The sequence below is a fragment of the Anolis carolinensis genome, unplaced genomic scaffold (assembly GCF_035594765.1).
Source record: "Anolis carolinensis isolate JA03-04 unplaced genomic scaffold, rAnoCar3.1.pri scaffold_8, whole genome shotgun sequence".
In the NCBI taxonomy this organism is placed as follows: domain Eukaryota; kingdom Metazoa; phylum Chordata; class Lepidosauria; order Squamata; family Dactyloidae; genus Anolis; species Anolis carolinensis.
The window spans coordinates 16162206-16185661 of record NW_026943819.1 but is presented as its reverse complement, the minus strand read 5'-3'; the positions used below and the strand labels follow the sequence as shown (position 1 = coordinate 16185661).

The window sequence follows — 23456 nt, the reverse complement described above, 5'->3', positions numbered from 1 at the left end:
GGAATTATGGGAGCCTTCCTACATTTCCGGGCCTTGAAAAGAAGTTCTGTCCTTTACAACGGCAATTCTGGCTTCCAATTCGCTTCCTGGGTTTTTACTGCTCAATGGAAACATTGCTTCTGTTACCATAGCATTGGGAGGAAGGGAGATTTCTGGAGAGGATGTAGAATTACAGTGTGTGTGGTTTCATTATAAACATCCCAACAAAGGATGGTTTTCTCCCTATACTTGTGTGTTTTTCCTTCCCTCCAAAGCAGTGATTCCCAAGCTTTTTTTGACCAGGAACCACTTTGATCAGGGACTTCTTGACCAGGAACCACTTTGACCAGGGACTTCTTGACCAGGAACCACTTTGATCAGGGACCCTTTGACTAGGAACCACTTTGATCAGGGACTTCTTGACCAGGAACCACTTTGATCAGGGACCCTTTGACTAGGAACCTCTTTGACCAGGGGCCACTATCCAACATTAGTACCAAAAGGGTTATGAATCAGTTTTTGGCCAACTTTAGATTTGGTTTGGTTATCTGGGGTGCTGATTCAGAAAACTACATTGGATAGACCACATGAGCTTTAGTTTCCGATACACATGCCATCCAGTAGTCGCCATCTGCTCGCCCACAGAAAATCATATTTAATAATCTAGAGCCGATGTGGTCTATTCAATGCAATTTTCTGTATCATCACCCAAAATAACTCCAGGAACAGGCCTAAAAATGAAGACATCAAGTCACCCCCACTTCCAGGCACCACATGGAACGGCTCTGCTCAGGGGGAGAGAAGGAGGAGGAGGAGAAGCAGCAGTCAGGAGGCATGTTGTGCCTTTTTTGAGTAGTCAGCCTCTCTCCTCCCAGCATCCCCAAGATAGATAGATAGATAGATAGATAGAATAGATGGATGGAGAGATAGATAGATAGATAGATAGAGTGCACCTACACTGTTTCTGGGTGCACCTACACTGTAGAACGAATGCAGTTCAGCACTGCTTTAACTGCCATGACTCCATGCTGTGAAATCATGAGAGCTGCAGTATTACATGGTCCATCAGGAGAAGTGAGTAATAAATAAAATTTATTATTATTATTATTATTATTATTATTATTATTATTATTATTATTATTATTTTATGACACAGCAAACAAGATAGATATGCTGGATTTCGTATCACAAAATCACAAGTCGAACACTTCCCAAGTGTCTAGGACTGTGTGATGTATTTTCAGATGATGTGCGCAGATCCCAGTAGGGTGGCCTTTTGCAGTTGGCAGATTGTGATTTTGTCAATGTCTATTGTTTCCAAATGCCGGCTGAGATCTTTTGGCACGGCATCCAATGTGCCCATCACCACCGGGACCACCTGCACTGGTTTCTGCCAGAGTCTTTTCAGTTCAGTCTGGAGGTCCTAAGTTTTTCCTGTTGTTTTTCGTCAATGCGACTGTCACCTGGGATGGCAACATCAATGATCCAAACCTTTTTCTTTTCCACAACTGTGATGTCTGGTGTGTTGTGTTCCAGAACTTTGTCAGTCTCGATTCGGAAGTCCCACAGTATCTTTGCGTGCTCATTTTCCAATACTTTTGCAGGTTTGTGATCCCACCAGTTCTTTACTGCTGGAAGGTGGTACTTGAGGCATAAGTTCCAATGAATCATTTGGGCCACATGGTTGTGCCTCTGTTTGTAGTCAGTCTGTGCAATTTTCTTACAGCAGCTGAGGATATGATCAATGGTTTCGTCGGTTTCCTTGCACAGTCTACATTTTGGGTCATCAGCTGATTTTTCAATCTTGGCTTAATGGCATTTGTTCTGATGGCTTGCTCCTGGGCTGCAAAGATCAGGCCTTCTGTCTCCTTCTTCAGGGTCCCATTTGTGAGCCAGAGCCAGGTCTTCTCCTTATCAGCTTTTCCTTCAATTTTGTCAAGGAACTTTCCATGCAGTGTTTTGTTGTGCCAGCTGTCAGCTCTAGTTTGTAGTGCGGTTTTCTTGTACTGATTTTTTGTCTATTATTATTATTTTTATTATTATCGTCATCGTCGTCATCATCATCATCAGTATTATTAGCCTTCTCAGCAAAAGAGTGGTTGGTGCCTCATTAAACTACAACTCTTACGATTCCGTAGCATTGAGCCATGGCAAATTAATCTACAGTGTAGGTTAGGCATGGGCAAACTTTGGGCTGTCCAGGTGTGTTGGACTTCAACTCCCACCATTCCTAACAGCCTCAGGCCCTTTCCTGAGGGGCCTGAGGCTGTTAGGAATGGTGGGAGTTGGAGTCGAAAACACCTGGAAGGCCAAAGTTTGCCCATGCCTTGTGTAGATACACCCAAAGACCACCATAGCCACAGTCTGCTTGAGATGCTATTATAATTGACTGGGCATTTGCCAACTCCAGATTTAAAGTCTGATGGAACAGCAAACAATCCCAAACTGGTTTCGGCAAATTAGCAGTTCCTTCCGTTGACTCTGCTCCCTTTCCATTTTCGCGGAGCCTTCCTGCATTGGATCCCAGCCCTCCGGCCCTGTCCTGTCCTCTCCCTCCTCCATCCGCCTAACTAGGCCAGCATTCCAGACTTGAAGTGCCAATTAGTTTGCTTTTGTTGTCCTCCTGGACCTTCTGAATAAGACACGGTTTACCAGGCAGAGCCAATAGCTGAAACAAGCTGAGTGCTTTTACATTACAGTTCCAGCTCGGCTGCCATTAATAAAATCCAATATTTACAGTCAAAGTTCCAGTTGTTCTCTAACATGCAATTACAGCAGTGGCAAAGTGCATTGTTGAAATACCCCCTAAATACCCTTAATTTCTTATCAAACGGTCATATTGCCTTTCTTCCAAAAGCTTGACAGTAAAAGCTCTTCTTATTGGATTTTTAGAGCGGGCCAAGGTCTTTGATGCTTCCTTAAAACAATTTTGATGTGTTTTGATCAATCCTTGTGAAGCCTTTGGGAGGCGGCTTGGCAAGCTTTGTTTTCTTCCCTGAGAATTTCCTTTTTCTAAACTTTGCTGCTGCTGAAGATTTTGGCTTTGCTTCCACACAGTGCAGACTCACAAGCAAAAGCTTTGTTTTCCATAAGAGAAGCTGGTGTCTTGTTGAACGCTGGAGGACTTTGATTATTTTAAACAACCATTTTTATTAATTCACTAGCTTGGGTAACCAGCATTGCCCAGGTTATTGTGATAAAGATGTATTGGGAAAATATAATACTTGTATTGGAAACTATATATTGAATGTAATCATATTAAAAATAGGAATAGGAAAAATGTAATCACAAGCAGAATTGTGTGCATATAGCCCCAAAATACACTCTGCTCAGCAAATAACTGTCTTCCCATAAGCAGAAGACCAAAGTTCACCCTAAGTGCCAGAGACATATGTTAAGTGTCAACAAGAATAGATAAGCTAATGGACAAGAGACAAATTAAGGCTTTTTGGGATGTCAAGATAAGACCTGGTGACAAGCTAAGGTAGGGAGGAATTCCTTAATTAATGGATCCCTGAGAGCCTAGATGAGAATTCCAGAGATAAGGCCTAATGGAGGGTCAGAGGTCTTGAAAGTAGTCTATATTTTAGGGAAATGCAAAAGTAGCTTTTAGTAAAGTGCAAAGTAAGACTTTTTGACACTAATTGGTGATGGATAATGCCTAGATGACGTAGGTAGATGGAGGGAAAAGGGTATATAAGAACCTGTGTTTCTTTGTTCCGTACCTTCGCTTTCCTGATTACAGGAGGTTCTTTTTCTTATTGCTTATTCTCTATGACCACTGAAAATAAACGTCTTTTTTTCTACAGCCACCAGAACTCTCTTTGTCTCATTACCTCAAACCTTTGTCTGCCATTTCAATTGAAAAAGTCAATGTTTTAATTGTACAAAATGCATTAGGTTTAACTACAACTCACATCATGCCAGGTTAACCCCCAGAAACTCCATCAGCACTTAAAGTTTGTTATGTTGGGCAAGTTTGCTCTAGATGCATCATCGGTGGGGTTCAGTGTGCTCTCTGGCTGCAGGGTAAACTACAACTCCCACTATGGTGACTCAGTCCCTTCAAATCCCTCCAGTAGGTTGAGTTAGTCATGAGGGTTTGTGTGCCAAGTTTGGTCCAGGTCCATCATCAGTGGAGGTCACAGTTTCTCTGGTTATGGGTGAACTACAACTCCCAGAAAAGAAGGTCATTTCTCACCAAACCCTTCCAGTAATCAAATTTCAGCATATCAGGTCTGTGTGCCAAGTTGGATCCAGATCCATCGATGTTTGGGTTCACAGTGCTCTCTGGATGTAGGTGAACTACAACTCCTGCAAATCAAGGTCAATTTCCTCCAAGGACCTCTAGTATTTTTTGCTGGTCATGGGGACTCTGTGTGCCATGTTTGATCCAATTCCATATTTGGTGGCGTTCAGAGTGCTTATTGATTGCAAGTGAACTATACATCCCAGCAACCCTAAAACGCCCAGGCCAATTCCCCTCAAAACCCACCAGCATTCAAATTTGGGCATATGGGTATGCATGCCAAGTTTGGTCCAGATCCATTGGTGTTTGGGTTCATAGTGTGCTCTAGATGTAGGTGAACTACAACTCCTCTAATCCTTCCAAAGACCTCCAGTATTTTTTTTCTTGCTCGTGGGGGTTCTGTGTGCCAAGTTAGTTTGAGGTCCAACGTTGGTGGAGTTCAGAGTGCTCTTGGATTGCAGGTGAACTATATATCCCAGTACCTAGGTAAAGGTAAAGGTTTCCCCTGATGTTAAGTCCAGTCGTGTCCGACTCTGGGGGTTGGTGCTCATCTCCATTTCTAAGCCAAAGAGCCAGCGTTGTCCGTAGACACCTCCAAAGTCATGTGGCCACTGGCATGACTGCAGGGAGCGCCGTTACCTTCCCGCCAGAGCGGTACCTATTGATCTACTCACATTGGCATGTTTTCAAACTGCTAGGTTGGCAGGAACTGGGGCTAACAGCGGGCGCTCACTCTGCTCCCCGGATTCGAACCTGCGACCTTTTGGTCCGCAAGTTCAGTAGCTCAGCGCTTTAACACACATCGCCACCGGAGGCCCCAATACCTCCAACTCTTATAAATCATGGTGAAATCCCCAAAGCTTTCCAATATGTTCAGTTGCTGATTGATTCCTCTGTTTGCTTTGTGCCATAGAAAATAATAGGAAAGGGTTAAGGGAGAGGCAGTGGGCGGGATCATGCAAATTTCCCAGCAATGGAGAGAGTCGAAACACTGAGATGTCTGTGGTGGAGGAAAAACAGAAGTCTGAGACTTCTGACATTCCTAATACATAAAATGCTTCTCTACTAATCTTTCTTTCCCATTCCTTCTTTTCTTTTCTTTTCTTAGTTTCTTTCTTTCTTTCTTTCTTTCTTTCTTTCTTTCTTTCTTTCTTTCTTTCTTTCTTTCTTTCTTTCTTTCTTTCTTTTCTTCTTCCTTGCTTCCTTCCCCAAAGGGGTATAAAGGGCTGCAGTCTCCCGATTTGGCCTTTAGGTGGCGGCAAAGGACTGTATATTTGGAGCCGCGGAATCCTGGGCTTTAAGGAAGGAGCTGAATTTTAGAGGGTGCGATTTCCGATGTGTCCACAGGGGGGCGGCAAGGGGACCGGCCATAACGAAACGTATGGGAATACAGTATAAGACAAAGACAGAGCCAAATCCCGCCTTCTGTCACATCAAGACGTCCGATTGGCCAGCTGAGGGTTAGAGGGGCGTGGCCATGCGTTAAGGGTAAGAGAAGTACAGTACCAAGCGCGCCTGGGGGAGGGACGTGCTCTGTGACGTCATCGCCTCTTCCTCGCCTGGATTGGCTGCCTGGCCGAGGAGGGGGTGGGGCTACAAGGCGGCGAGGGCGGAAGAAGACAGCCGCGCGGCATTTCAAAAACGGCGGTTGGAGACGAGACAAGGGAGTGGATTGGCTCCTTCGTGTGCTTCCTGGGCCAAACACGGATGAGGCCTGGAAGGGTTGCCATGGCTACGCTGCCCTTCGCGTGCGCTAGGCCTCAGTGAGGCAGGTATCCACGGTTACCATGGCTACAGAGCCAGGCTTCTGGGCCTTTGCTTGAGAAAGCCGGAAGGAAAGAAGGAAGGCAACTAGGACTCGAAGGGCTCCGTTGGCCTCTGAGGAAGGAGCGATTGGAGCCCTTCTCTCCCCCCTTCTCCGGGTAAAGCCCCCAGAGGTGCCATTATTATTATTATTATTATGTATGTTATTAACCCAATTTCGTCCTACTCTTAACTGCCATGGGAACTGTTGGGAACTAGGCAAGTGGGGTTTATATATCGGAGGAATAATGCCTAGGGTGGGAGACCTCACAACCACTGAGAATGCCTGCCATAGATGTGGGCGAAACGTCAGGAGAGAATGCTTCTGGAACATGACTAGACAGCCCGGAAAACTCACAGTAACCCTTCTACACTGCCACACAATGAAGGAGAACTACAACTCCCAGAATCCCATAGCATTTAGCCATGGCAGTTAAGAGTAGGACCAAACTGAGTTAAACAGACACATGGCCAGACAGCCTGGATGAAGGTGGTGTAGTGGGTTAAAGCCTTGTGACTAGAAGGTTGGGTTGCTGACCTGAAGGCTGTCAGGTTCGAATCCAACTCAGGGAGAGAGCAGATGAGCTCCCTCTATCAGCTCCATGCGGGGACATGAGAGAAGCCTCCCACAGGGATGGTAAAAAACATCCGGGCGTCCCCTGGGCAACATCCTTGCAGATGGCCAATTCTCTCACACCAGAAGCAACTTGCAGTTTCTCAAGTCGCTCCTGACACGAAAAAAAGCCTGGATGAAAGCCTTCGACAACACATAGAATTCATCTTGTCTGTAACCCAAAGATTGCCTTTACACACTGATTTCATCTGCAGTTATTTTTTACTACAGTTGTTGATACTATTTACTACATGGACAAATAACTTCTAAATGTTTAGTTTCTGAGTTTGCAAAAGAAGTTGCAATATATACATTGAGAAGGCATATGTCTCAATGATGGCAACAGCAGAATAATAGTAAAGAACTGGATCCACACTGCCATATAATCCAGTTCAAAGCAAATAATGTGGATTCAGAAACTGAATTATATGGCAGTGTGGATGGGGCCATGGTCAGTAAACATCTCCTTGTATTCCTCTGCTAAATGAAGCAGAAACAAAGGGAGGTTGTGCCTGCTGCTTCTTTTCTCTTCCTGTAGTTCAGCAGAGATTCCTTCCAGAGCCTTGTCTGTTGAAGAGATGTTACCACCCAAGAAGGAGCTGCAAGAGCAGCATCTCCAGAGAACAGCTAAAGTGAAAAGGAGACCACAGTCAGTGGTAGTAAACTGGAACGTCTTGGCAGAGAGGAACCAGCAGGTGACTCCTGTCGGAGCTTGGGTGGAGAGTACCCAAGATGATGCCGAGCAGGAGGAGAGCCCGGCTTTTGTAAGTACAGTACTAAGAAGGAAATGTTTCTACTCTCTACAAAACTTTAGTCGTACCTCTGCTTGGTTTTTTTTTTTCCTGCTGAGCCATCAAGTTTACCCAGTCTCATCTACTGGCTGGTGTCTCTGTGCTTTTCAGACATCTGGAATTTTAGATGCTAGTGATTCAGTCTGAAACTTGACATCTGAATGGAAAACATGCTCTCTTCCTAAGCTGTAGATTTTGTAACTTCAGAGTTTGTGCAAATTAAAATTAAAAAATAGAACCCATAACTTATTGCACTATTTATCTGATATTTCATTTAAGAGATTACCATACTAAACTTTACAGAGTAGGTGTAAAGCGTCATAGGCTATTGCTTGTGACTGAGTGCGATTGTCTTCCAAGTGTGGAGTCTTGGTGGTGGGTCCATAAGTGACAGTAGAGACCTATTCTGGATCCGCATGGTTTTTTGCAGTGAAGACATTCATTTCCATATGGAATGCAATCCCAACCAGGGTTTGCATGATACACCTCCCTCTTTGCACGTTTCTCCCCACAAACCCCAGAATTCTGCAGAGGTAGCCACAGGATTTAAAGTGGGATGCACACTCTGTACCAGGCAAACTGAGGCCCGGGGGCCAGATGCTGCCTCCTGGGCACTTACCTCAGGTCCTCCTCATTTTCCCTGTTCTCTCAGCATAAAGACACAGTTGCTCACTGCATCCTTATGCAGAAAGGGCAAGGGAAGAAGGCACACAGCAATTGAGAGCCCTCTGGAGCGCTCTCAGCCACAGTATGTCTCGCCCTCCTCCCAGCATAAGGGTGGTGCATAATTGGGCTATCCTTATGCCAAGAGGATGGCCCGAGGCTAAGAGCCCTCTGAAGCACTCTCAGCTGTCGCTTGTCTCGCTTTCATCCCGGCATAATGCTAGCCCTTTTCGACCTGAAATTGGCCAGTGGTTAACAGATGCATTGTAGTTGATGATCTACTACTTCTACCCTGAACTGTTGGGTCTTTCTTATTTAGTCTATAGCAGCTCAAGTTGAACAAGAATACAAGGAACAACAAAAAGAAAAAGAATGGATGCTAAAACGTTTTCAGGAAGAAGTGAAACACAGGGTGAACCAATGTGTTAAAATGCGGAGAAAGCAGCAGCTGCAAAAGTCCTATGAAGCAGTAAGACAATGTTTTTGAATATTTGGTCTCACTATTTGGAAATGTACAGCTCGCCCTCTCTGCTTGTGTAAACTTTTCAACCTCCAATGCAAAGCTTTCCATTAAAACCTTGTGAGATAATCTTCTCTTTTCACATCTTGTTTTTCTCATCTGCCAGGAAAACAATTTGCTATCAGAATCAGAAATTTATTGTAAATAAGAAATTATTTTGACTAATTGTGCAAACTGCCTCATCTCTTAAAGGAAGTTTTACCTTCAAAGGTTTACTTCATTGTGACCAAAACCATTGTCTTCCGACAAGCTTTCAGTGGATGAAAAACTCGGGGCTATGTCTGTTTTTATTGTGCTTTTATTGTTGTTTTTATTGTTATTTTAAAGCCAAGTGTATTGTTTTAATCTATTTTTGTAAACCGCTCCGAGCCAAACTGGGAGTAGCGGTATATAAGTTTAATAAATAAATAAATAAATAATTTTCTTTATTGTGTTGAGTAAAGCTTGGCTGTATCTATCCCTCTTATTGCCCCTTTCTTCTTCTTTTGCAGGCTCTAAAAGAAGGTTCTGTGATGACAGGATTTTCAGAATCTGCATTACAGTTGACCCCTAAGAAAAACACATGTTTATACAGAAGCAACACCGATTCTACCATCTGCAGGTCTGGTAGTAGAGTCCCCTCTGTGGAAGGAGCTAGATTTATGGTAGAAAGGGGAGAAAACCCACAAGCCAAAACTGTGAGTATTTCTCATGGTAATGTATGATTTTGAATATTTATTCTTAACTGTCAGCAACATCATATTTCCCTCAGTTGGACCTCAGGATCTTATGCTTAGCATCCAAGAAAGAGCAGAGACTTTTACTAATGCTCAACTGTTACATATGCAGTCATACTTATGAAAATATATTGTTATGAAATAGAGGAGGAAATCCAGACAAGGTATAGAAGTGGTGGCATAGGATTTGGCTTTTGTAGTTTTAGGGTAACAATATAAAACATTAACATGAAATGAAAATTCTCTAGGAAATAGGCTGCGCTCATATTGCAGTTGCCCAGCTATTATTTCGCTTTTATATGCGTTAGTCCATTTTGTCCATCCACACGAATTAGTGTGTATATATATTATATGATCAGACTCACACCAAGTATGGCATGTTATCTAATGGGACCTAGACAAATTTGTCAGCTACTCCTGGCATTAGCAAACACTTTTGATTTCTATATATTTTAAAAAAACATTTTTACCTTAATTACTTCACATATATATGCAATCTTCAGCATAAATAGAGGTAATAATGGATCTGTTTCCTGGATACTTATAACTCATCAACAAACCTCTTAGTAGAGTCTTCCTGATGGCAAGTTCATTTATGCCACTTGAAGAAGGCCATATCCCTATGTAAATTTGGCCATTTCATTTTGGCACATCAAGTCAGCAAATAATGCAAGTGGGATATTTTTCCACAGGTTACAAAGACTGTGCAGCAGACTATCCGTCACAAACTTGCTTCACGAAAGGCTGCGCCAGATGCGATTCCTCCAGAACTTCCAGGAGGTCCTTGGGAGAGCTGTCCAGATAAAGAGGTGATGATAAAGACAATTTTCTTCATTTGCCTTTCTTCTGAGCTCAGATGCCTACTATGGTTGGATAGTCTGTTTTGCTTTTTTTCCAATGGTGGTGCTTCTAATCTTCTAGTCTGTTAGTTTTGAATTTGTTTCATGTTTGAGAAGATTGGGCATTATCTACAGAAGGGTTTAGCTCTCCAAGCTTCCTTATGACTTATTTATTTATTTATTTATTTATTTATTTTTCAAACTTATATGCCGCCACTCCCCTAGGGCTCGGAGCAGCTTACAAGAACCAGCTAAAATCAACAATTTAAAAAACATCTTAAAAACATCTTTAAAAACATCTTAAAAACATCCTAAAGCACCTTTTAAAACATCAACAACAGAACTCAAAAGCCTGTCGAAACAGGTGTGTCTTACATGCCCTGCGGAAGGCCAACAAGTCCCGCAAGGCACGAACTTCAGGTGGCAAGGTGTTCCAGAGAGATGGCGCCACTACTGAAAAGTTGCTGTTAGACGCAAGGTCTTAAAACTGGGGACCTCCAACAGGTCTTGGTCCTCAGAACGGAGGGATCTCTGGGGTTTGTAGGGGGTGAGGCGGTCCCTCAGGTACATCAGCCCTGGACCATGTAAGGCCTTGAAGGTAAGCACCATCACTTTGAAAGTGATCCGGTGCTCAATTGGTAACCAGTGCAGCTGCTGTAAGATTGGTGTTATGTGGCATCTTATCAGGACTCCCGCAAGGAGCCGGGCAGCTGCATTTTGCACCAATTTGAGCTTCCGGATCACTGACACAGGAAGGCCAATGTAAAGGGCGTTACAGTAATCCAGTCTTGAGATGACTGTAGCCTGGATCACTGTAGCCAGGTTGTCCCTAGACAGATAGGGGGCTAGCCGTCTAGCCTGCCGAAGATGAAAAAAGGGGGTTTTGCTAACGGCGGAGACCTGGGCCTCCATCGTCAATGAAGGGTCCAAGAGGACTCCCAGACTCTTTACCAGTAAAGACGGGCGTAGCACTTTGCCATCCAGGGTTGGCAACTGGATATCCCCACTGCCCGGTCGGCCCAGCCATAGGATCTCCATCTTTGCTGGATTCACCCTTAACCTACTGGAACGCAACCATCCAATAATGGCCTCGAGGCATTGATGAAAACTTTCGGGTACAGACTCTGGTCGGCCTTCCATCTTTAACACAAGCTGAGTGTCGTCAGCATATTGATAACACTCGAGCCCGAAATCTCGGACCAGCTGAGCAAGTGGTCGCATATAGATGTTAAACAACAGAGGGGGGAGAATGGCCCCCTGAGGAACCCCACAATGTAGAGGGGACCTCTCAGAGACCAGGCTTCCCCTCTCCACTCGCTGTCCACGGTTGTGAAGAAAGGAGGCCAGCCAATTTAAAGCTGTCCCCCTAACTCCAGCAACGGCAAGGCGGTGGGTCAGAAGATTGTGATCAACTGTGTCAAATGCTGCTGTGAGATCCAATAACACAAGCAACACCGACCCGCCCCGGTCAAGCTGGCATCGGAGATGATCCGTGATGGAAACCAATACAGTCTCTGTCCCATGCCCCTCACGGAAGCCAGACTGGAAAGGATCCAGTCCGGCTGTGTCATCTAGGAACTGCTGCAGCTGCACCGCTACTGCCCTCTCAATCACCTTGCCCAGAAATGAAAGATTCGAAACTGGGCGGTAGCTGGAGGGAACCGAACGATCTAAATCTGGTTTTTTCAGCAGAGGAGAGACCACCACCTCTTTTAATCCCTCTGGAAAGACTCCTTGCTCAAGGGAGCTGTTTATTATCTTCAGCAGCGGGTCACGTAATCCCTCCAGGCAGGATTTCACCAACCAAGAGGGTTCACTTCTTTGGGATTTTTTTTAATTTTGGGGGGTGACTTGTTATATGGATCTGTTGTCAATCTACACCCCAAAACAGAGGCAAGATTCAAGTCCTGTCTCCTGTTACCTTGTCTTTGTATTTAGTTTGCATATGTATACATCCTGTTTTGACACATTCTTGAAACCATTTACATACTTTAACATGGCTTACACATGTGTCTCAGGAAAGCAAGCTCCCACAATACACAGACTTTGGAAATAATAGCTGTATCTGTCTTAGTTGCCAGAATCTTGCAAGACAACTTCCGTAAATGCAGAAGATGAAGATTTCCTTCTTACAGGACATCATGACCTCCCTGCAGAACTGCAAGATCAAGAACAGGAGCGGTGGAGAAAGGATGGGGATTATATCATAGAGTTTAAAAAAGTAAGACTTCTCCAACCAAATGGGTCTAGCTGGACAAATATGTTTTTTTTGGATTAGTAGCATTAGTCGTATGTTCCCATCTCATGCATTATTGACAAGCCTTGTTTCTTGGTGTCTTCACCTTGTGTAGGTTAATAGTGAGATACTGAACGGAACCTGCCCAGAGGACTATGCAGCATCTGGCACCAAAACTTGGTCTCCTCAGATACTTTGGCCTGGAAGAGAGAGAGAAGAGTCGAAGAAGCAGGTATGACCCTTTAGGGTAGGCATGGGAAAACTTCAGCCCTCCCTCCAGGGTTTTGGACTTCAACTCCCACAATTCCTAACAGCCATGCCTGCTTTAGGGAATCTGGTGGCTAGATAGGTAATTCTGTTGTATCACATACAGTGTAGAAGACATTTAATGTTTTAATACTGAAAGGCAATTTTACAGCTATACCCTGATATACCTGATTCCTCCAGGACACAACCTGAATTACTAGGCTTGTGGCTCTCTTTAGGTGAGGAGGCATCAGCTTAACTGCACAGCTGGATTTACTGTAATCAGGCTCGGCATGAATTTAGCTCTTTAAAAGTTGTTTATGTACTGTAAAACATATCCAGAGCAAACAATGAGATGGTACTATATAGCATCTCAGTTGTGATATTAAACAGTAGCCATTATAAATTTCATTCAATTGTAAACAAATGCACAGTGATGCATTTCTGAATGTTTGTTTTTCATGAATTGAAGTTGAGCAAAATACATAGTAGCGACTTAATCACTGACTAACAGGGATTTCTGTTCCTTCTTAGTAAAGTGTTACAATGAATTGTAATGTTATTATTCCAATTGCAGCATGCAGAGAAAATGTAACAGTTTTTCCTGTGATGTATAAGTATGTCTTGTAAGGATGGAAGACAGAAAATAACGCGCTCTAGCAAATTCTCAAACTGTGAGATCGTGTGATACAATGTACAGGAGGAATGCAAGAGGACTCTTCCCTCATTGACATAACAGACTGTTTGGAACCCCAGACCATTAACACAATCAAGTGATTTGATTAAAACTTATATCAAGTGATTGTGGATTGGTTAATCTGTTAAGGATTTGAAAAGGGCTTTAGGCATTACAACAGATAAGAAGTTAAAGTTCAGGCCACAGGTGTACAACCTGATAGACATGGATACTTCTCCCCTAAAAATCCCAATGGATAGAGGGAAATGGGGAAATGAGCAGATTTGTCACATATTAATATAGCTGTGTCAGCTCACTACAGCCGCTCCTGAATGAACACACGAGACTCTCTGTGATATCACCAGAAACTTTACTGCAGGAAACATAAACATCAGAAAAGCCAAGAATGGGAGGCTCCGGCCAACCATCCTTTATATACCCTCCCCCTCATTTGAAAAGTCTCTTCCCGCTCAGCAAAACCCCGCGCAGATTCCCCGCCAAGTCCAGCAGCCGTTTCTTCTCCGAGTCCTGAGACGCAGGTGTCTTATCAATGTCAGTGACCCTGAAACTCAGAGCCACATCCAGGCTCTAGTAGCAGGGTTCTGACAGCTGTTTCGTGTGTAGATGAAACAGCCAATTGCAGGTGAGTATTCTGGGAAAGGGAGAGTGAAGTAGTGGCTGGTCTAAGATGAATCAGTGATAAGGGAACTGGAAAGGCATTGCTGTAGTCTGGTGAAGCAGTAGCCAAGAGATCCTGTGTAGCATTTTAACAGTGATACTTTTCAGTGCTAATTCCAAGTTTTACCTAACACTAGTTTAAAACTCCTTTTTTCCTGTAGCGTCAAAGTCAGTACCTAAGATACCGGCGACTATTCATGGATATTGAAAGAGAGCAAGTGAAGGAGCAACAAAGACAGAAGGAATGTCAAAGAAAAATGGATAAGTGTGTATTCTATGTATTGCCATCCTTTCGTCTTTAATTTATTAGAGACAATAATTTAGAAGAATTTGCTGAAACTAAAAAGGTAAAAAAATGAACCTAATTTTTCAGGGTATGTAGTTCAATAGAAACTCTTCGAGCATTTCAGGCAGCCTGGTGAACTATTTATTTATTTACAGCATTTATATTCCGCCCTTCTCACCCCGAAGGGGACTCAGTGCAGATCACATTGCACACATAAAGGCATTCAGTGCCATAACATAGAACAGAGACAGAGACGAGACGCAGGCACATGCTGGCCTCAAACTCATGGCTTCTTGGTCAGAGTGATTTGTTGCAGCTGGCTTGCTATCCAGCCTGCGCCACAGCCTGGCCTATCCACGTTCATACATAACAATGAGTGAGGGAACTGCAGATCATTTCATCTTGCATTCAATCCAGTCTTCAGAGGCAGTTTATTTTCATGTTTTTTTTTTCTTGGAAAAAAATAAATTATAAAAAAATTCCAGACATTTTAGTACAGAAGCTCATTGTACTCATAAACAGCTGTGATTTCAGATTCTTCTCTCATTAGAGATACTTGCTTTCCATAAGTTGTTCGAACTTACTTTGCTGTTGAGTTCTTCACAAACATGGGAGCAAGGCAATCTTCTTCAGGTTGTACTTTAGTATCAACTTGTCCTTGCTCCCACAGACATATCTTAGTGAAACCTTTATGGTGCTGTAGTAAAATCTGGACAAATATTGAATTTCAAGGAGATTGCTGGAGGGGGAGAAGAGAGCTATCAAGTGGATGTCACATTTCTTTGGCACTGTAGTTTGGTTAAGTAAATATGCTTCCCTTTTTAAAAACTCCTGTACTTTTCCTCTCAGTTTGAACAGCTTTTGTCTCAGAAACTAGCAAAGGTTATATGGTAGTATCCTGTATTTCAAAGGAGGCAGTCCTATTGGATCAGACTAAAAGTCCCATCTTATCCTAAAATGCTATCCTACAATGCATGGCTCGAGAGCTATAGCTATCCCTGTGAAACTTGTATTTGGAAGCATATTTCTTTTATATATTGACACCTCATTTAATTCTCAAAGCTAATAGCTTCTATAACACACCCCATAAGCGTATTTAATTTTTTCCTGGAAGCAATTAGAAATCTATTTATATTTGGTGATATATAATACCTGGAACACCCTGATAGGAGGATTTAGATTCACACCCTTGTGAATAGTGTTGTCTGGTTCATTTCTCTTTCTAATAAGCTTCTGTTTTGTACCTTGTAGATGTCTATCTTTCTAATTTTGTGTTACTTTCTTCTTTTCTTGAATGTTTATTTTAAAAATATTGTTTAACATTTGCCATCTATCTTATTTTCTTTTACTGATTTCACACTAAATGTTCGCTTTATGGAGCTGTTTTTCTCATTCTTGAAACAATCAACAAGTTATTTAAATCAGGTTAATAACTTTCGATGGTATTATCTCACTCATTTCTCTTTCCAGGAAGCTTTTGTTTACTATTCTTCTTAATTATATATTTCTCTCCTGGTGGATACCTTTCTTGATAGTTATTCTTTAAGCTTGCTTACTGTTTCATATTTTTATTGCTAAATACTTTAAAATATTTGGTGGTAGAAATCCTACTTGTAAATTAAGTAACATTATGCAGTTTTGAACAAATCATATTCAAACTGTGCTGTTTTTAATAATTGAGAAATATTATCTCAGTCATCTTTAATCCTCTCTTCTAAGGTAATGTTATCTCAAACAGTGGAGAAAGGATGTGTTGTGTATGAAGAGAGGGATGGAATGAGGTATTGCAAGAGTAGCTTGCATAAAGTCTAATTAGAAATTAACTAGCTTCCTAGCTCACGGTGTATTTCCCTAGCTCCCATCTTATAACAGTCTGGATCTGCATTTTTCTTTTGGAGTATAACTGTTAAAAATCTGAAGCTCAGGTGAGACTTTCAACTATGTTTTATTAATAGGTGTTTTGCTGTCCTACTGTAGATTGCTAGCCAGAAAAAATAATAAATTAACAATACATAAAGATGTTATTTTAATGTGCAGTATAGTATTACAGTACAAAATGTTGGGTTTCTATGGTCAGACAGTGACCGGTTCCCAGAATTGGAGCTCGGTGTTCAAATCACCGCCCCACTTTGTTCCCTACCAGGATTACTATGCTGAAACCATAAGAATGCCCTTTGAACCACTGTTTACAATCATCAGTTTATTTCATAGGGTACTTAACAGCAGGATTGAGCCTTTATTGTGGTCAACTTCTAATTCCTTTTAAGTAGTTTAAGCAAGTGGCTTTTTAAAAAAAAGATTGAACAAAATTCCTCTTCTGCCTACAGAATAAAGAGAGAAAAAGAGCAACAACGTCAGAGAGAGGAACAGAAGATCACGGAGAATCAAAAGGCAAAGGAACCAGCAACACAGGAACGGCTCTCCCAGGGGGGTGCTAGTTCCAGGGAAAAGGAACATCTTAAATTGGAACATCTTAAACTAGAAGACACAGAAGAGAGGAAAGGGATCATGGAAAAACAGCAACGGTGTAAGGAATATGCTCGGTAAGCTTGAATGTTCAAAAATATCAGATGTAGGAACTAAGATCACAATTTATACATCCTGTGGGGTCAGATCAATGTACATTTGCCCCAGTCTCTTTTGGGAGATACACCAGGAAGGCAAGAGCCTTCCCTTGTTTGTCCTAGACATTATGTACAGAAATAAGATACACTGCATTGAAACACCACAGCAAAAGCAGCTTAACTGTTTTAAATCATGTTTCTTAACAGGTATTATCCCACCAACACTTAGAAAGAGCCTCCAGTGGCCTAGGGGATAAAAGCCTTGTAACTTGAAGGTTGGGTTGCTGACCTGAAGGCTGCCAGGTTCAAATCCCACCCAGGGAGAGCGCGGATGAGCTCCCTCTATCAGCTCCAGCTCCATGCGGGGACATGAGAGAAGCCTCCCACAAGGATGGCAAAACATCAAAACATCCGGGTGTCCCCTGGGCAACGTCCTTGCAGACGGCCAATTCTCTCACTCCAGAAGCAACTCCGGTTGTTCCTGACACGGAAAAAAACAAAACCAACACTTAGAAAAATAGACTATGTGGAATGAGAGGACCTTATCAGCACTGACAATATAGTTACATATGCCTTCCACTGATAGGTTGAGTATCAATTATTCGGATGTTTTTCCAATTTTTTGAAAACCACTGGTTATTGGCCTGTTGCATTTGTTTGATTTACTTGTTCCTTTGTGGTTTTAATTATGTTGGAGATTCTTTAACTGTGTTACCATGGTTTGCCTGCCCTTAACAGGGACATCGAAGCGAGTTCTTTTTGCCTGTGTTTTGTTTTTCAGATATGCAGAAGCACTACGCGCCCAGATGCGGGAGAAAATCAAAATGTACAATATCAATTTGCCTCCATTGTGCTTCTGTGGGTCAGATTTCTGGGACTCTCATCCAGATAGTTGTGCCAACAACTGTGTGTTCTATAAAAATCACAAAGGTACCCAACTTCCCTCTTGAAGTTCACATTAGTCTCTTCTAAGCTAGGAAGTGCCAATAGTATTCTGCTTATGAATATTAAAGGTACAATTAATTGTGGAGTCTGCAGAAAATGCCACATGAAGAGCTTTAAAAAGTTACTTGTTGCGCCAAATTCCCAGAATCCACCAAAGAGCATAATAAATTCCGAGAGCTAAGATTTTTTAAACATCCTTTTCTAAGCTGCAACTATGAGTGCTTCATTCTCAGACGTACCATTCTAGTGTAATTTTCTATCTTTAGGGATTTCCCACAGATTCTTGACATGACAATTGTTAACCTGGTGTCAATACCTATCTTCAGAAATCTTTTAAGTACAATCCCTGTATCCACAGGGGATACATTTCAATTCATTTTGTGGATATCTGAAACTGTGGATAGTAGCAAACTCTATATGTTAACTACCTGAGCTAGAGACATGCCATAAGTCTGCACTAAAGAGGTCACAGCAGGTGGGGGATATTTTTTGAAGCATGGGTAAATTAAACTGGATATTAAATCTGTGGATGTCACAGACAGAACGCCACCAAATAAGGTTCAACACAGTTTATTAAAGTTACAGAACCAAAAATGCCCGTAAGAAACAAAGGGCTAGGCAAACACTTGCCTTCAATGTGAAAAGATACAAAAAGACTTTGCTGGAACTAAAAACGGTTTAAAAGATAAACCGGATTAAACAGGAGTTTAATCCGGGTTAAATCAAAAATGCTTACTTCAGCCTGGCACTTTAAACAAACAAAAGTTGATAAACAAAGGTTCAATGAAACACAAATAACTGGCAGCAGATTCCTCTCTGCTACTCAAAAGCTACGATTGAGTAACTAAGTTGTTACTCCTCCGTGCAACGAGCGAACTCCGGGTCCAAACACATCAATCAGGGTAGCAGCGGTCAGCAGGGTCCCAATCCGGTCCAAGGTCGAAAGCCAGGTACAGACGTCTTTAGTTCACCAGTTCCACCGATAGCCACAGAAGGGATAGTCCGAGGTCGCAGTCAGTCAGTCAGTCCAGCGTCAATCCAGAGTAGACAATTAATGTCCGTCAAAAAGACGACGGAGGTCCAAGCTATCAAGATTAAACACAGGTTGCACAGCAAAAGCCCACACAGTTCCTCCCGCCGTCTATGCCCAGTGTCCTTGGTAACTTACGTATTCAGCAAACGAATCACACCCGTCTTCAGGAATTTCCCCAACAAGAGCCCAAGCGTTCGTCCAGATTACCTTGCCCAACGCAATTAGCCATTGATTCTAAACCCCATTTTATGCCAGTTCATAACTCCTCATCACTATCAGCTGCTATCCTAATTCCAGGTGCCTCATCATCATCATCCTCATCAGAGCTAAAACACCTTTGACTACGCCCCACAGCATCCCCAGCTGTGGATCCCGTTCCATCCCTCCAGCCCGTCCACGGGTCCGATCCTGCAACCCGCCAGTCGCCTCCCATGCTATCATTGCCGGTGACACCCAAATCCTCCCTCACACGAGTCCATTCCATGTCATCCTCCTCTGAGCTAACCATCTCTTCCTCCATTCCCTCGGTAAAACCCTCAAAGGAGTCTTCGTCTGTTGGTTCTGCAAATAAGTCTCGGAGCTGTTTCCTTTCGCGCTCCTCAAGAGAGTCTGACTCTCGAGGAGTCTTACGACCTCGTCTCCCAGTATCGGAGCCATAAGGCTCAACCATAACAGTGGATAAGGGTGTAGTTTCTTTTAAACTGAAAAGTTCTTAATCTACAGTGGCTGGAGAGCTAAATTTTTTTGAAAAGTAACTGGATATGTTAATATCTTTTAGATTTGTTAAAACGACATAAAGAATGTCTTCAAGCAGCAAGGATTTGGTTTCCTATAATTTCCAGACATTTAACACTCAGTGGCAAATTGTGGCCTATCTATAAGTATTCAAGCTCTGTGAGCAAGAAAGCTTGAAAGTTAACCCTGGCTGGTTGTAAACAACTAAGGAATGTTGCTATTCAGAGAATCTGCAATTGGAACACAAGACTACAAATCCTCAGTCTGCAAACGTTCATTATAGACAAAGATTCTTTTATGAAACTTGTTTGTGGGTATTCTTCATTCAGAGCATGGTAAAGTAGTTACAATACCTGTACTTTAAAAAAAAAAACAGAGGCCAAATTATCATACTGAATCAATGACTTATGTTAATGACAGGCAGAAAAAAAAACGTTTTCCCATTACATCTGTTTTGAAGCCTGTTATTCTATTTCCATCCCTTGTATATCCCCCCCCCCCCTTTTCCCGGCCACCGCAAGTTAATACAGAACCTAACACTGTTTCCTTCTTTTTCTCAGCATATGCCCAGGCGCTGCAATCTGTCATCTCATCTTGTAATGTTCTTGATGGTGGTTCAAACACAAGACTTGCTGTTCATACTTTTGCTACAGTATACGCTCGTTCAAAGAATTCATGAAAAATGACTCTTAAGATTTTTGAAATACTTCCCAGAATCTCCTGGTTGCTGGATTGTATCAAAGGTTTCCCTCCTCAAATGTTGGTCATGCAGGAAAGTTCTTTCAAAGACTTGAAGTGACAGGACAGCATTATTGGTAACAAAGCTGCTGCTAAAATGCAGAATTTGTTGAAATTCTTACGTTTAAGGAACTTATGTGAAATTATGCATCTTAACACATTCCTGGGTGAATCCTAGTAAATACAAAGAAGTCTATATGGGAGAGTTTTTTTTTATTGTACCTGGACAATTGGAAACCTAGAAGTATGCAATCACATCTTGAGAGGGTAACATTTTCTTTCTCATTAATATGAATTCGTATTTTAAGCAGGAATGCTTTTGAGCACCTTCTCTATTAAGAGATAACTCTAAAATGTAGCTGTTGGCAAAGGGTGGTGTTATGAGATACCAGATTCATTTGACACTCAACTTTCCCATATGTAAATGCTAGTATTTATAGTTAAAACCATATTGTTTTGAGTAAGTTGCAGGAAGATTGTTCATTGCAGTTGACCAATTCAATAAAGATGTTTAATTTATATATAGATATAGATATAGATATATATATATATTTGTCAGCTCTGATGGTCCGGGTTACACAAACGTCATCTCATACACAAAATTATTTTTAAAATATTATATAAAATTACCTTCAAGTGATGTATATATGAAACATACATGGTTTTCATGTCTAGACTTAGGTCCCATCTCTATGATTATGAATGTATATGGAAATACAGCTATTCCAAAATCCAAAAAATTCCAAAGCATTTTTCAGCCAAAGCACTTTAGATTAGAGCTACTCAAGCTGGCCCTGAAATGTGAATTCTGTTGTGTCTGTTTTTAATGGATTCATTTTGAAAAGTGTGAAATGCTTTGTGGTATCTTAAGGCTGGGACCAGCCTAAGGGATTGCTGTGGTTGATATATTCAGATACAGAAAGGTGAATGCATAGTGTACAATAAAATTGATGGGAGTGCACAATCCAGTGACCATTAAGCAGCTTGAAACATCTACAATGTCCAGGCCTTATGTTTCCCTGGACATCAACTTTTCTATTTGTTACCTTGTTTGGCTTTAAACAGCATAAAATCTTAAACTGTGTTTGAATATAAGTGTGGGAAAATGTAGGCTCCCCAAGAAGTAACAAGAACTATAATGTTTAAAGAAGACTAGGTTCAAGATATAGAGGAGCTGGAAAAAACTGCTATAGTGCCTGTATAACATAATAGACAACACAAATAACACTGGCAATACTGTGTTTAAGATGGAGATATATGGAAAGTTCATGTTACAGTGTATGGGATTTATGGTTCAAGTACGTTTTCTAAGAAATGGGCCTATCCCCAATCTTAGCTTACCTGAGATAGCCTTACTGGGTGCGGCCAGGACCTGCCTGTTTTTCTTCATCAGCGTAAATGGTCACTTGATTCAGCATGTAGAAACTTTGGCTAAAGTTATATCTTAACCTGCTAATGAAACCGATATGTGCTCGCTCATTAATAGTAGTGTCCAATAAAAATAAGGCTATTTTATTCTTTGAGGGGCAAAGGTGTCTTTTTCATTACATAACCTATAATTTTCTTAGAATTGCCAATCTGCTGTCATATTTCTTTTGTGTTTGGACAGAATAATATGGTCTTTCAAAAACACCTCATCTTATTTCATATAGGGCTCAATAAATCACAGCTGCTTAATCTGTGGGTCTCAACCCCCAAATGGGGTTCCCCTAGCTGAATGTTGGGGTTCCTAAAAGTCGACAACAATAAAAAATTCTGAATGCCCCCTAGTGACTGTTTTGGACATGTACATGAACCTGTTGTGCAGTTTTTGCAGTGGACACTACAGAAGATGTTTCAGCTGTACTTCATCAAAAGGAAAAACAGTCTGTTTAGCAAGCTTTGCAAATGCTAATTAATCATTAGAAAATGTCTGGCTTTTATACCTATTTATATACAGTACCTATATATGCAGGGTCACATAAAAAAATCACCTGGAAAGCAGTTGTGAGCGGAAAGGTTTAAGAAGCCTTGCTATAGATCATCACCAGTGCTTTGAGTTGCATCCAGAAACTCAATAAAACTGTGGTAATTAGTGAAGTTATTTTTATCTTCATTCTGGTTAGTAGTCTGGCATTCTCGCCAAACAAAATCTCTAAATGCTTTGCCAAAGCAGGCCAACCTTACCTGCATCCAAATTGATTGTAAAGCACTTGTCAGCTCAACAAAATATATACTGATTATTGCCATCTAGCTCCAGTACTGAATATATGCTAGTTAAAAAATCTCAGTCTTCAGAGAAAGTGTAACTCCATCCAATACAAGCTGAATTACTCGTCTGTGATCTCCAAACAGATAATCCATCATGCTGCTTTCGACTTGGGTCCAAGCATATAGGCAGGCTCCTTTTATGAGCCTCTCCAGACCCTTTGAGGACAAGGCTTTTAAGAAAAGGGCTGTAAGATGGTGTTCTGTTGTTTTCAATTGTTTTGGAGTTTTTTTATCTTTGAAGTATATGCTATACATTGTTTCAATATGGTTTAATAAAATAGTTTAATGTTGACTTTTCGTAGTCAAACTTTGAATAGTCAATCAAACCTTGAAGTTTTGCAGTAAGCTGTATAAGCCAGTGTTCCGAAAAGTTATTTTTTTTGGACAACTTGGAAGTGGAAAGTTGTTTTAATTCTCAGCCAAACCAGACTCAGAACTGTAAAATATGGGCCATTCCTAACTGATGGCATTTTACATGTTCCCACTTGTATGTTTGGGGCTGTCTGGTTTATGTACTACTCTTCTGACTCTTCCAAGTAATATGTCATATGTTTATATGACAAGCATCAACAGGCAAGATTGGTGAGCCAGCATACTCTTAAGCCAATTTTATGAGTTTTTACTGTAACTATGTTGAATTTGATGCTGTTAACCTCGAGTTTCCTTTGCGGAAATCACAGATGAGGATTAAATTGGATTAAGAAGATGAGTTTCTACTGCAAAATGCTGTTCACATTTGATGTATCTGATTTTAACACTCTACCTTAAATGTTCAGGTTTTCATAGAGAAAAGCTTAATCCACATTTATTATTTGTTGCCGAGCTTGAAGAAATTACTTTGTTAGATTACATCTTCCAGAACCCTTTAGTAAGTATGACTGCTAGAAAAGGTAGCC

The 23456-nt window shown here is 41.6% G+C and overlaps 1 protein-coding gene across 4 annotated transcripts; it reads left to right on the top strand.

Annotated features, from left to right (window-relative positions):
* The first annotated feature begins 5838 nt into the window (after positions 1-5838).
* ccdc15 (coiled-coil domain containing 15) lies at positions 5839-21833 on the top strand. Of its 4 annotated transcripts, none has more exons than XM_008119093.3 (11): positions 5839-5996; positions 7183-7408; positions 8418-8567; positions 9110-9295; positions 10027-10143; positions 12248-12394; positions 12525-12641; positions 14171-14274; positions 16623-16838; positions 17641-17789; positions 20133-21833. In XM_008119093.3, the coding sequence occupies exons 2-11, from the start codon at positions 7223-7225 to the stop codon at positions 20249-20251; spliced, it is 1491 nt and encodes a 496-aa protein (XP_008117300.2). In that variant the 5' UTR covers positions 5839-5996; positions 7183-7222; the 3' UTR covers positions 20252-21833. The 4 variants fall into 4 exon arrangements, with proteins under 4 accessions (XP_008117300.2, XP_008117302.2, XP_008117299.2 ...); XM_008119095.3 differs by having other exon boundaries at positions 5841-6000; XM_008119092.3 differs by lacking the exon at positions 5839-5996 and adding an exon at positions 6007-6150.
* The last annotated feature ends 1623 nt before the right edge of the window (positions 21834-23456 follow it).

Bases quoted from the DNA above. Each gene is read 5' to 3' on its own strand.
- ccdc15 (XM_008119093.3), top strand. From the start codon at position 7,223: ATGTTACCACCCAAGAAGGAGCTGCAAGAGCAGCATCTCCAGAGAACA. The intron at 12,395-12,524 runs GTAAGACTTCTC...CACCTTGTGTAG, and splicing joins ATATCATAGAGTTTAAAAAA to GTTAATAGTGAGATACTGAA. The intron at 17,790-20,132 runs GTACCCAACTTC...TCTTTTTCTCAG, and splicing joins GTTCTATAAAAATCACAAAG to CATATGCCCAGGCGCTGCAA.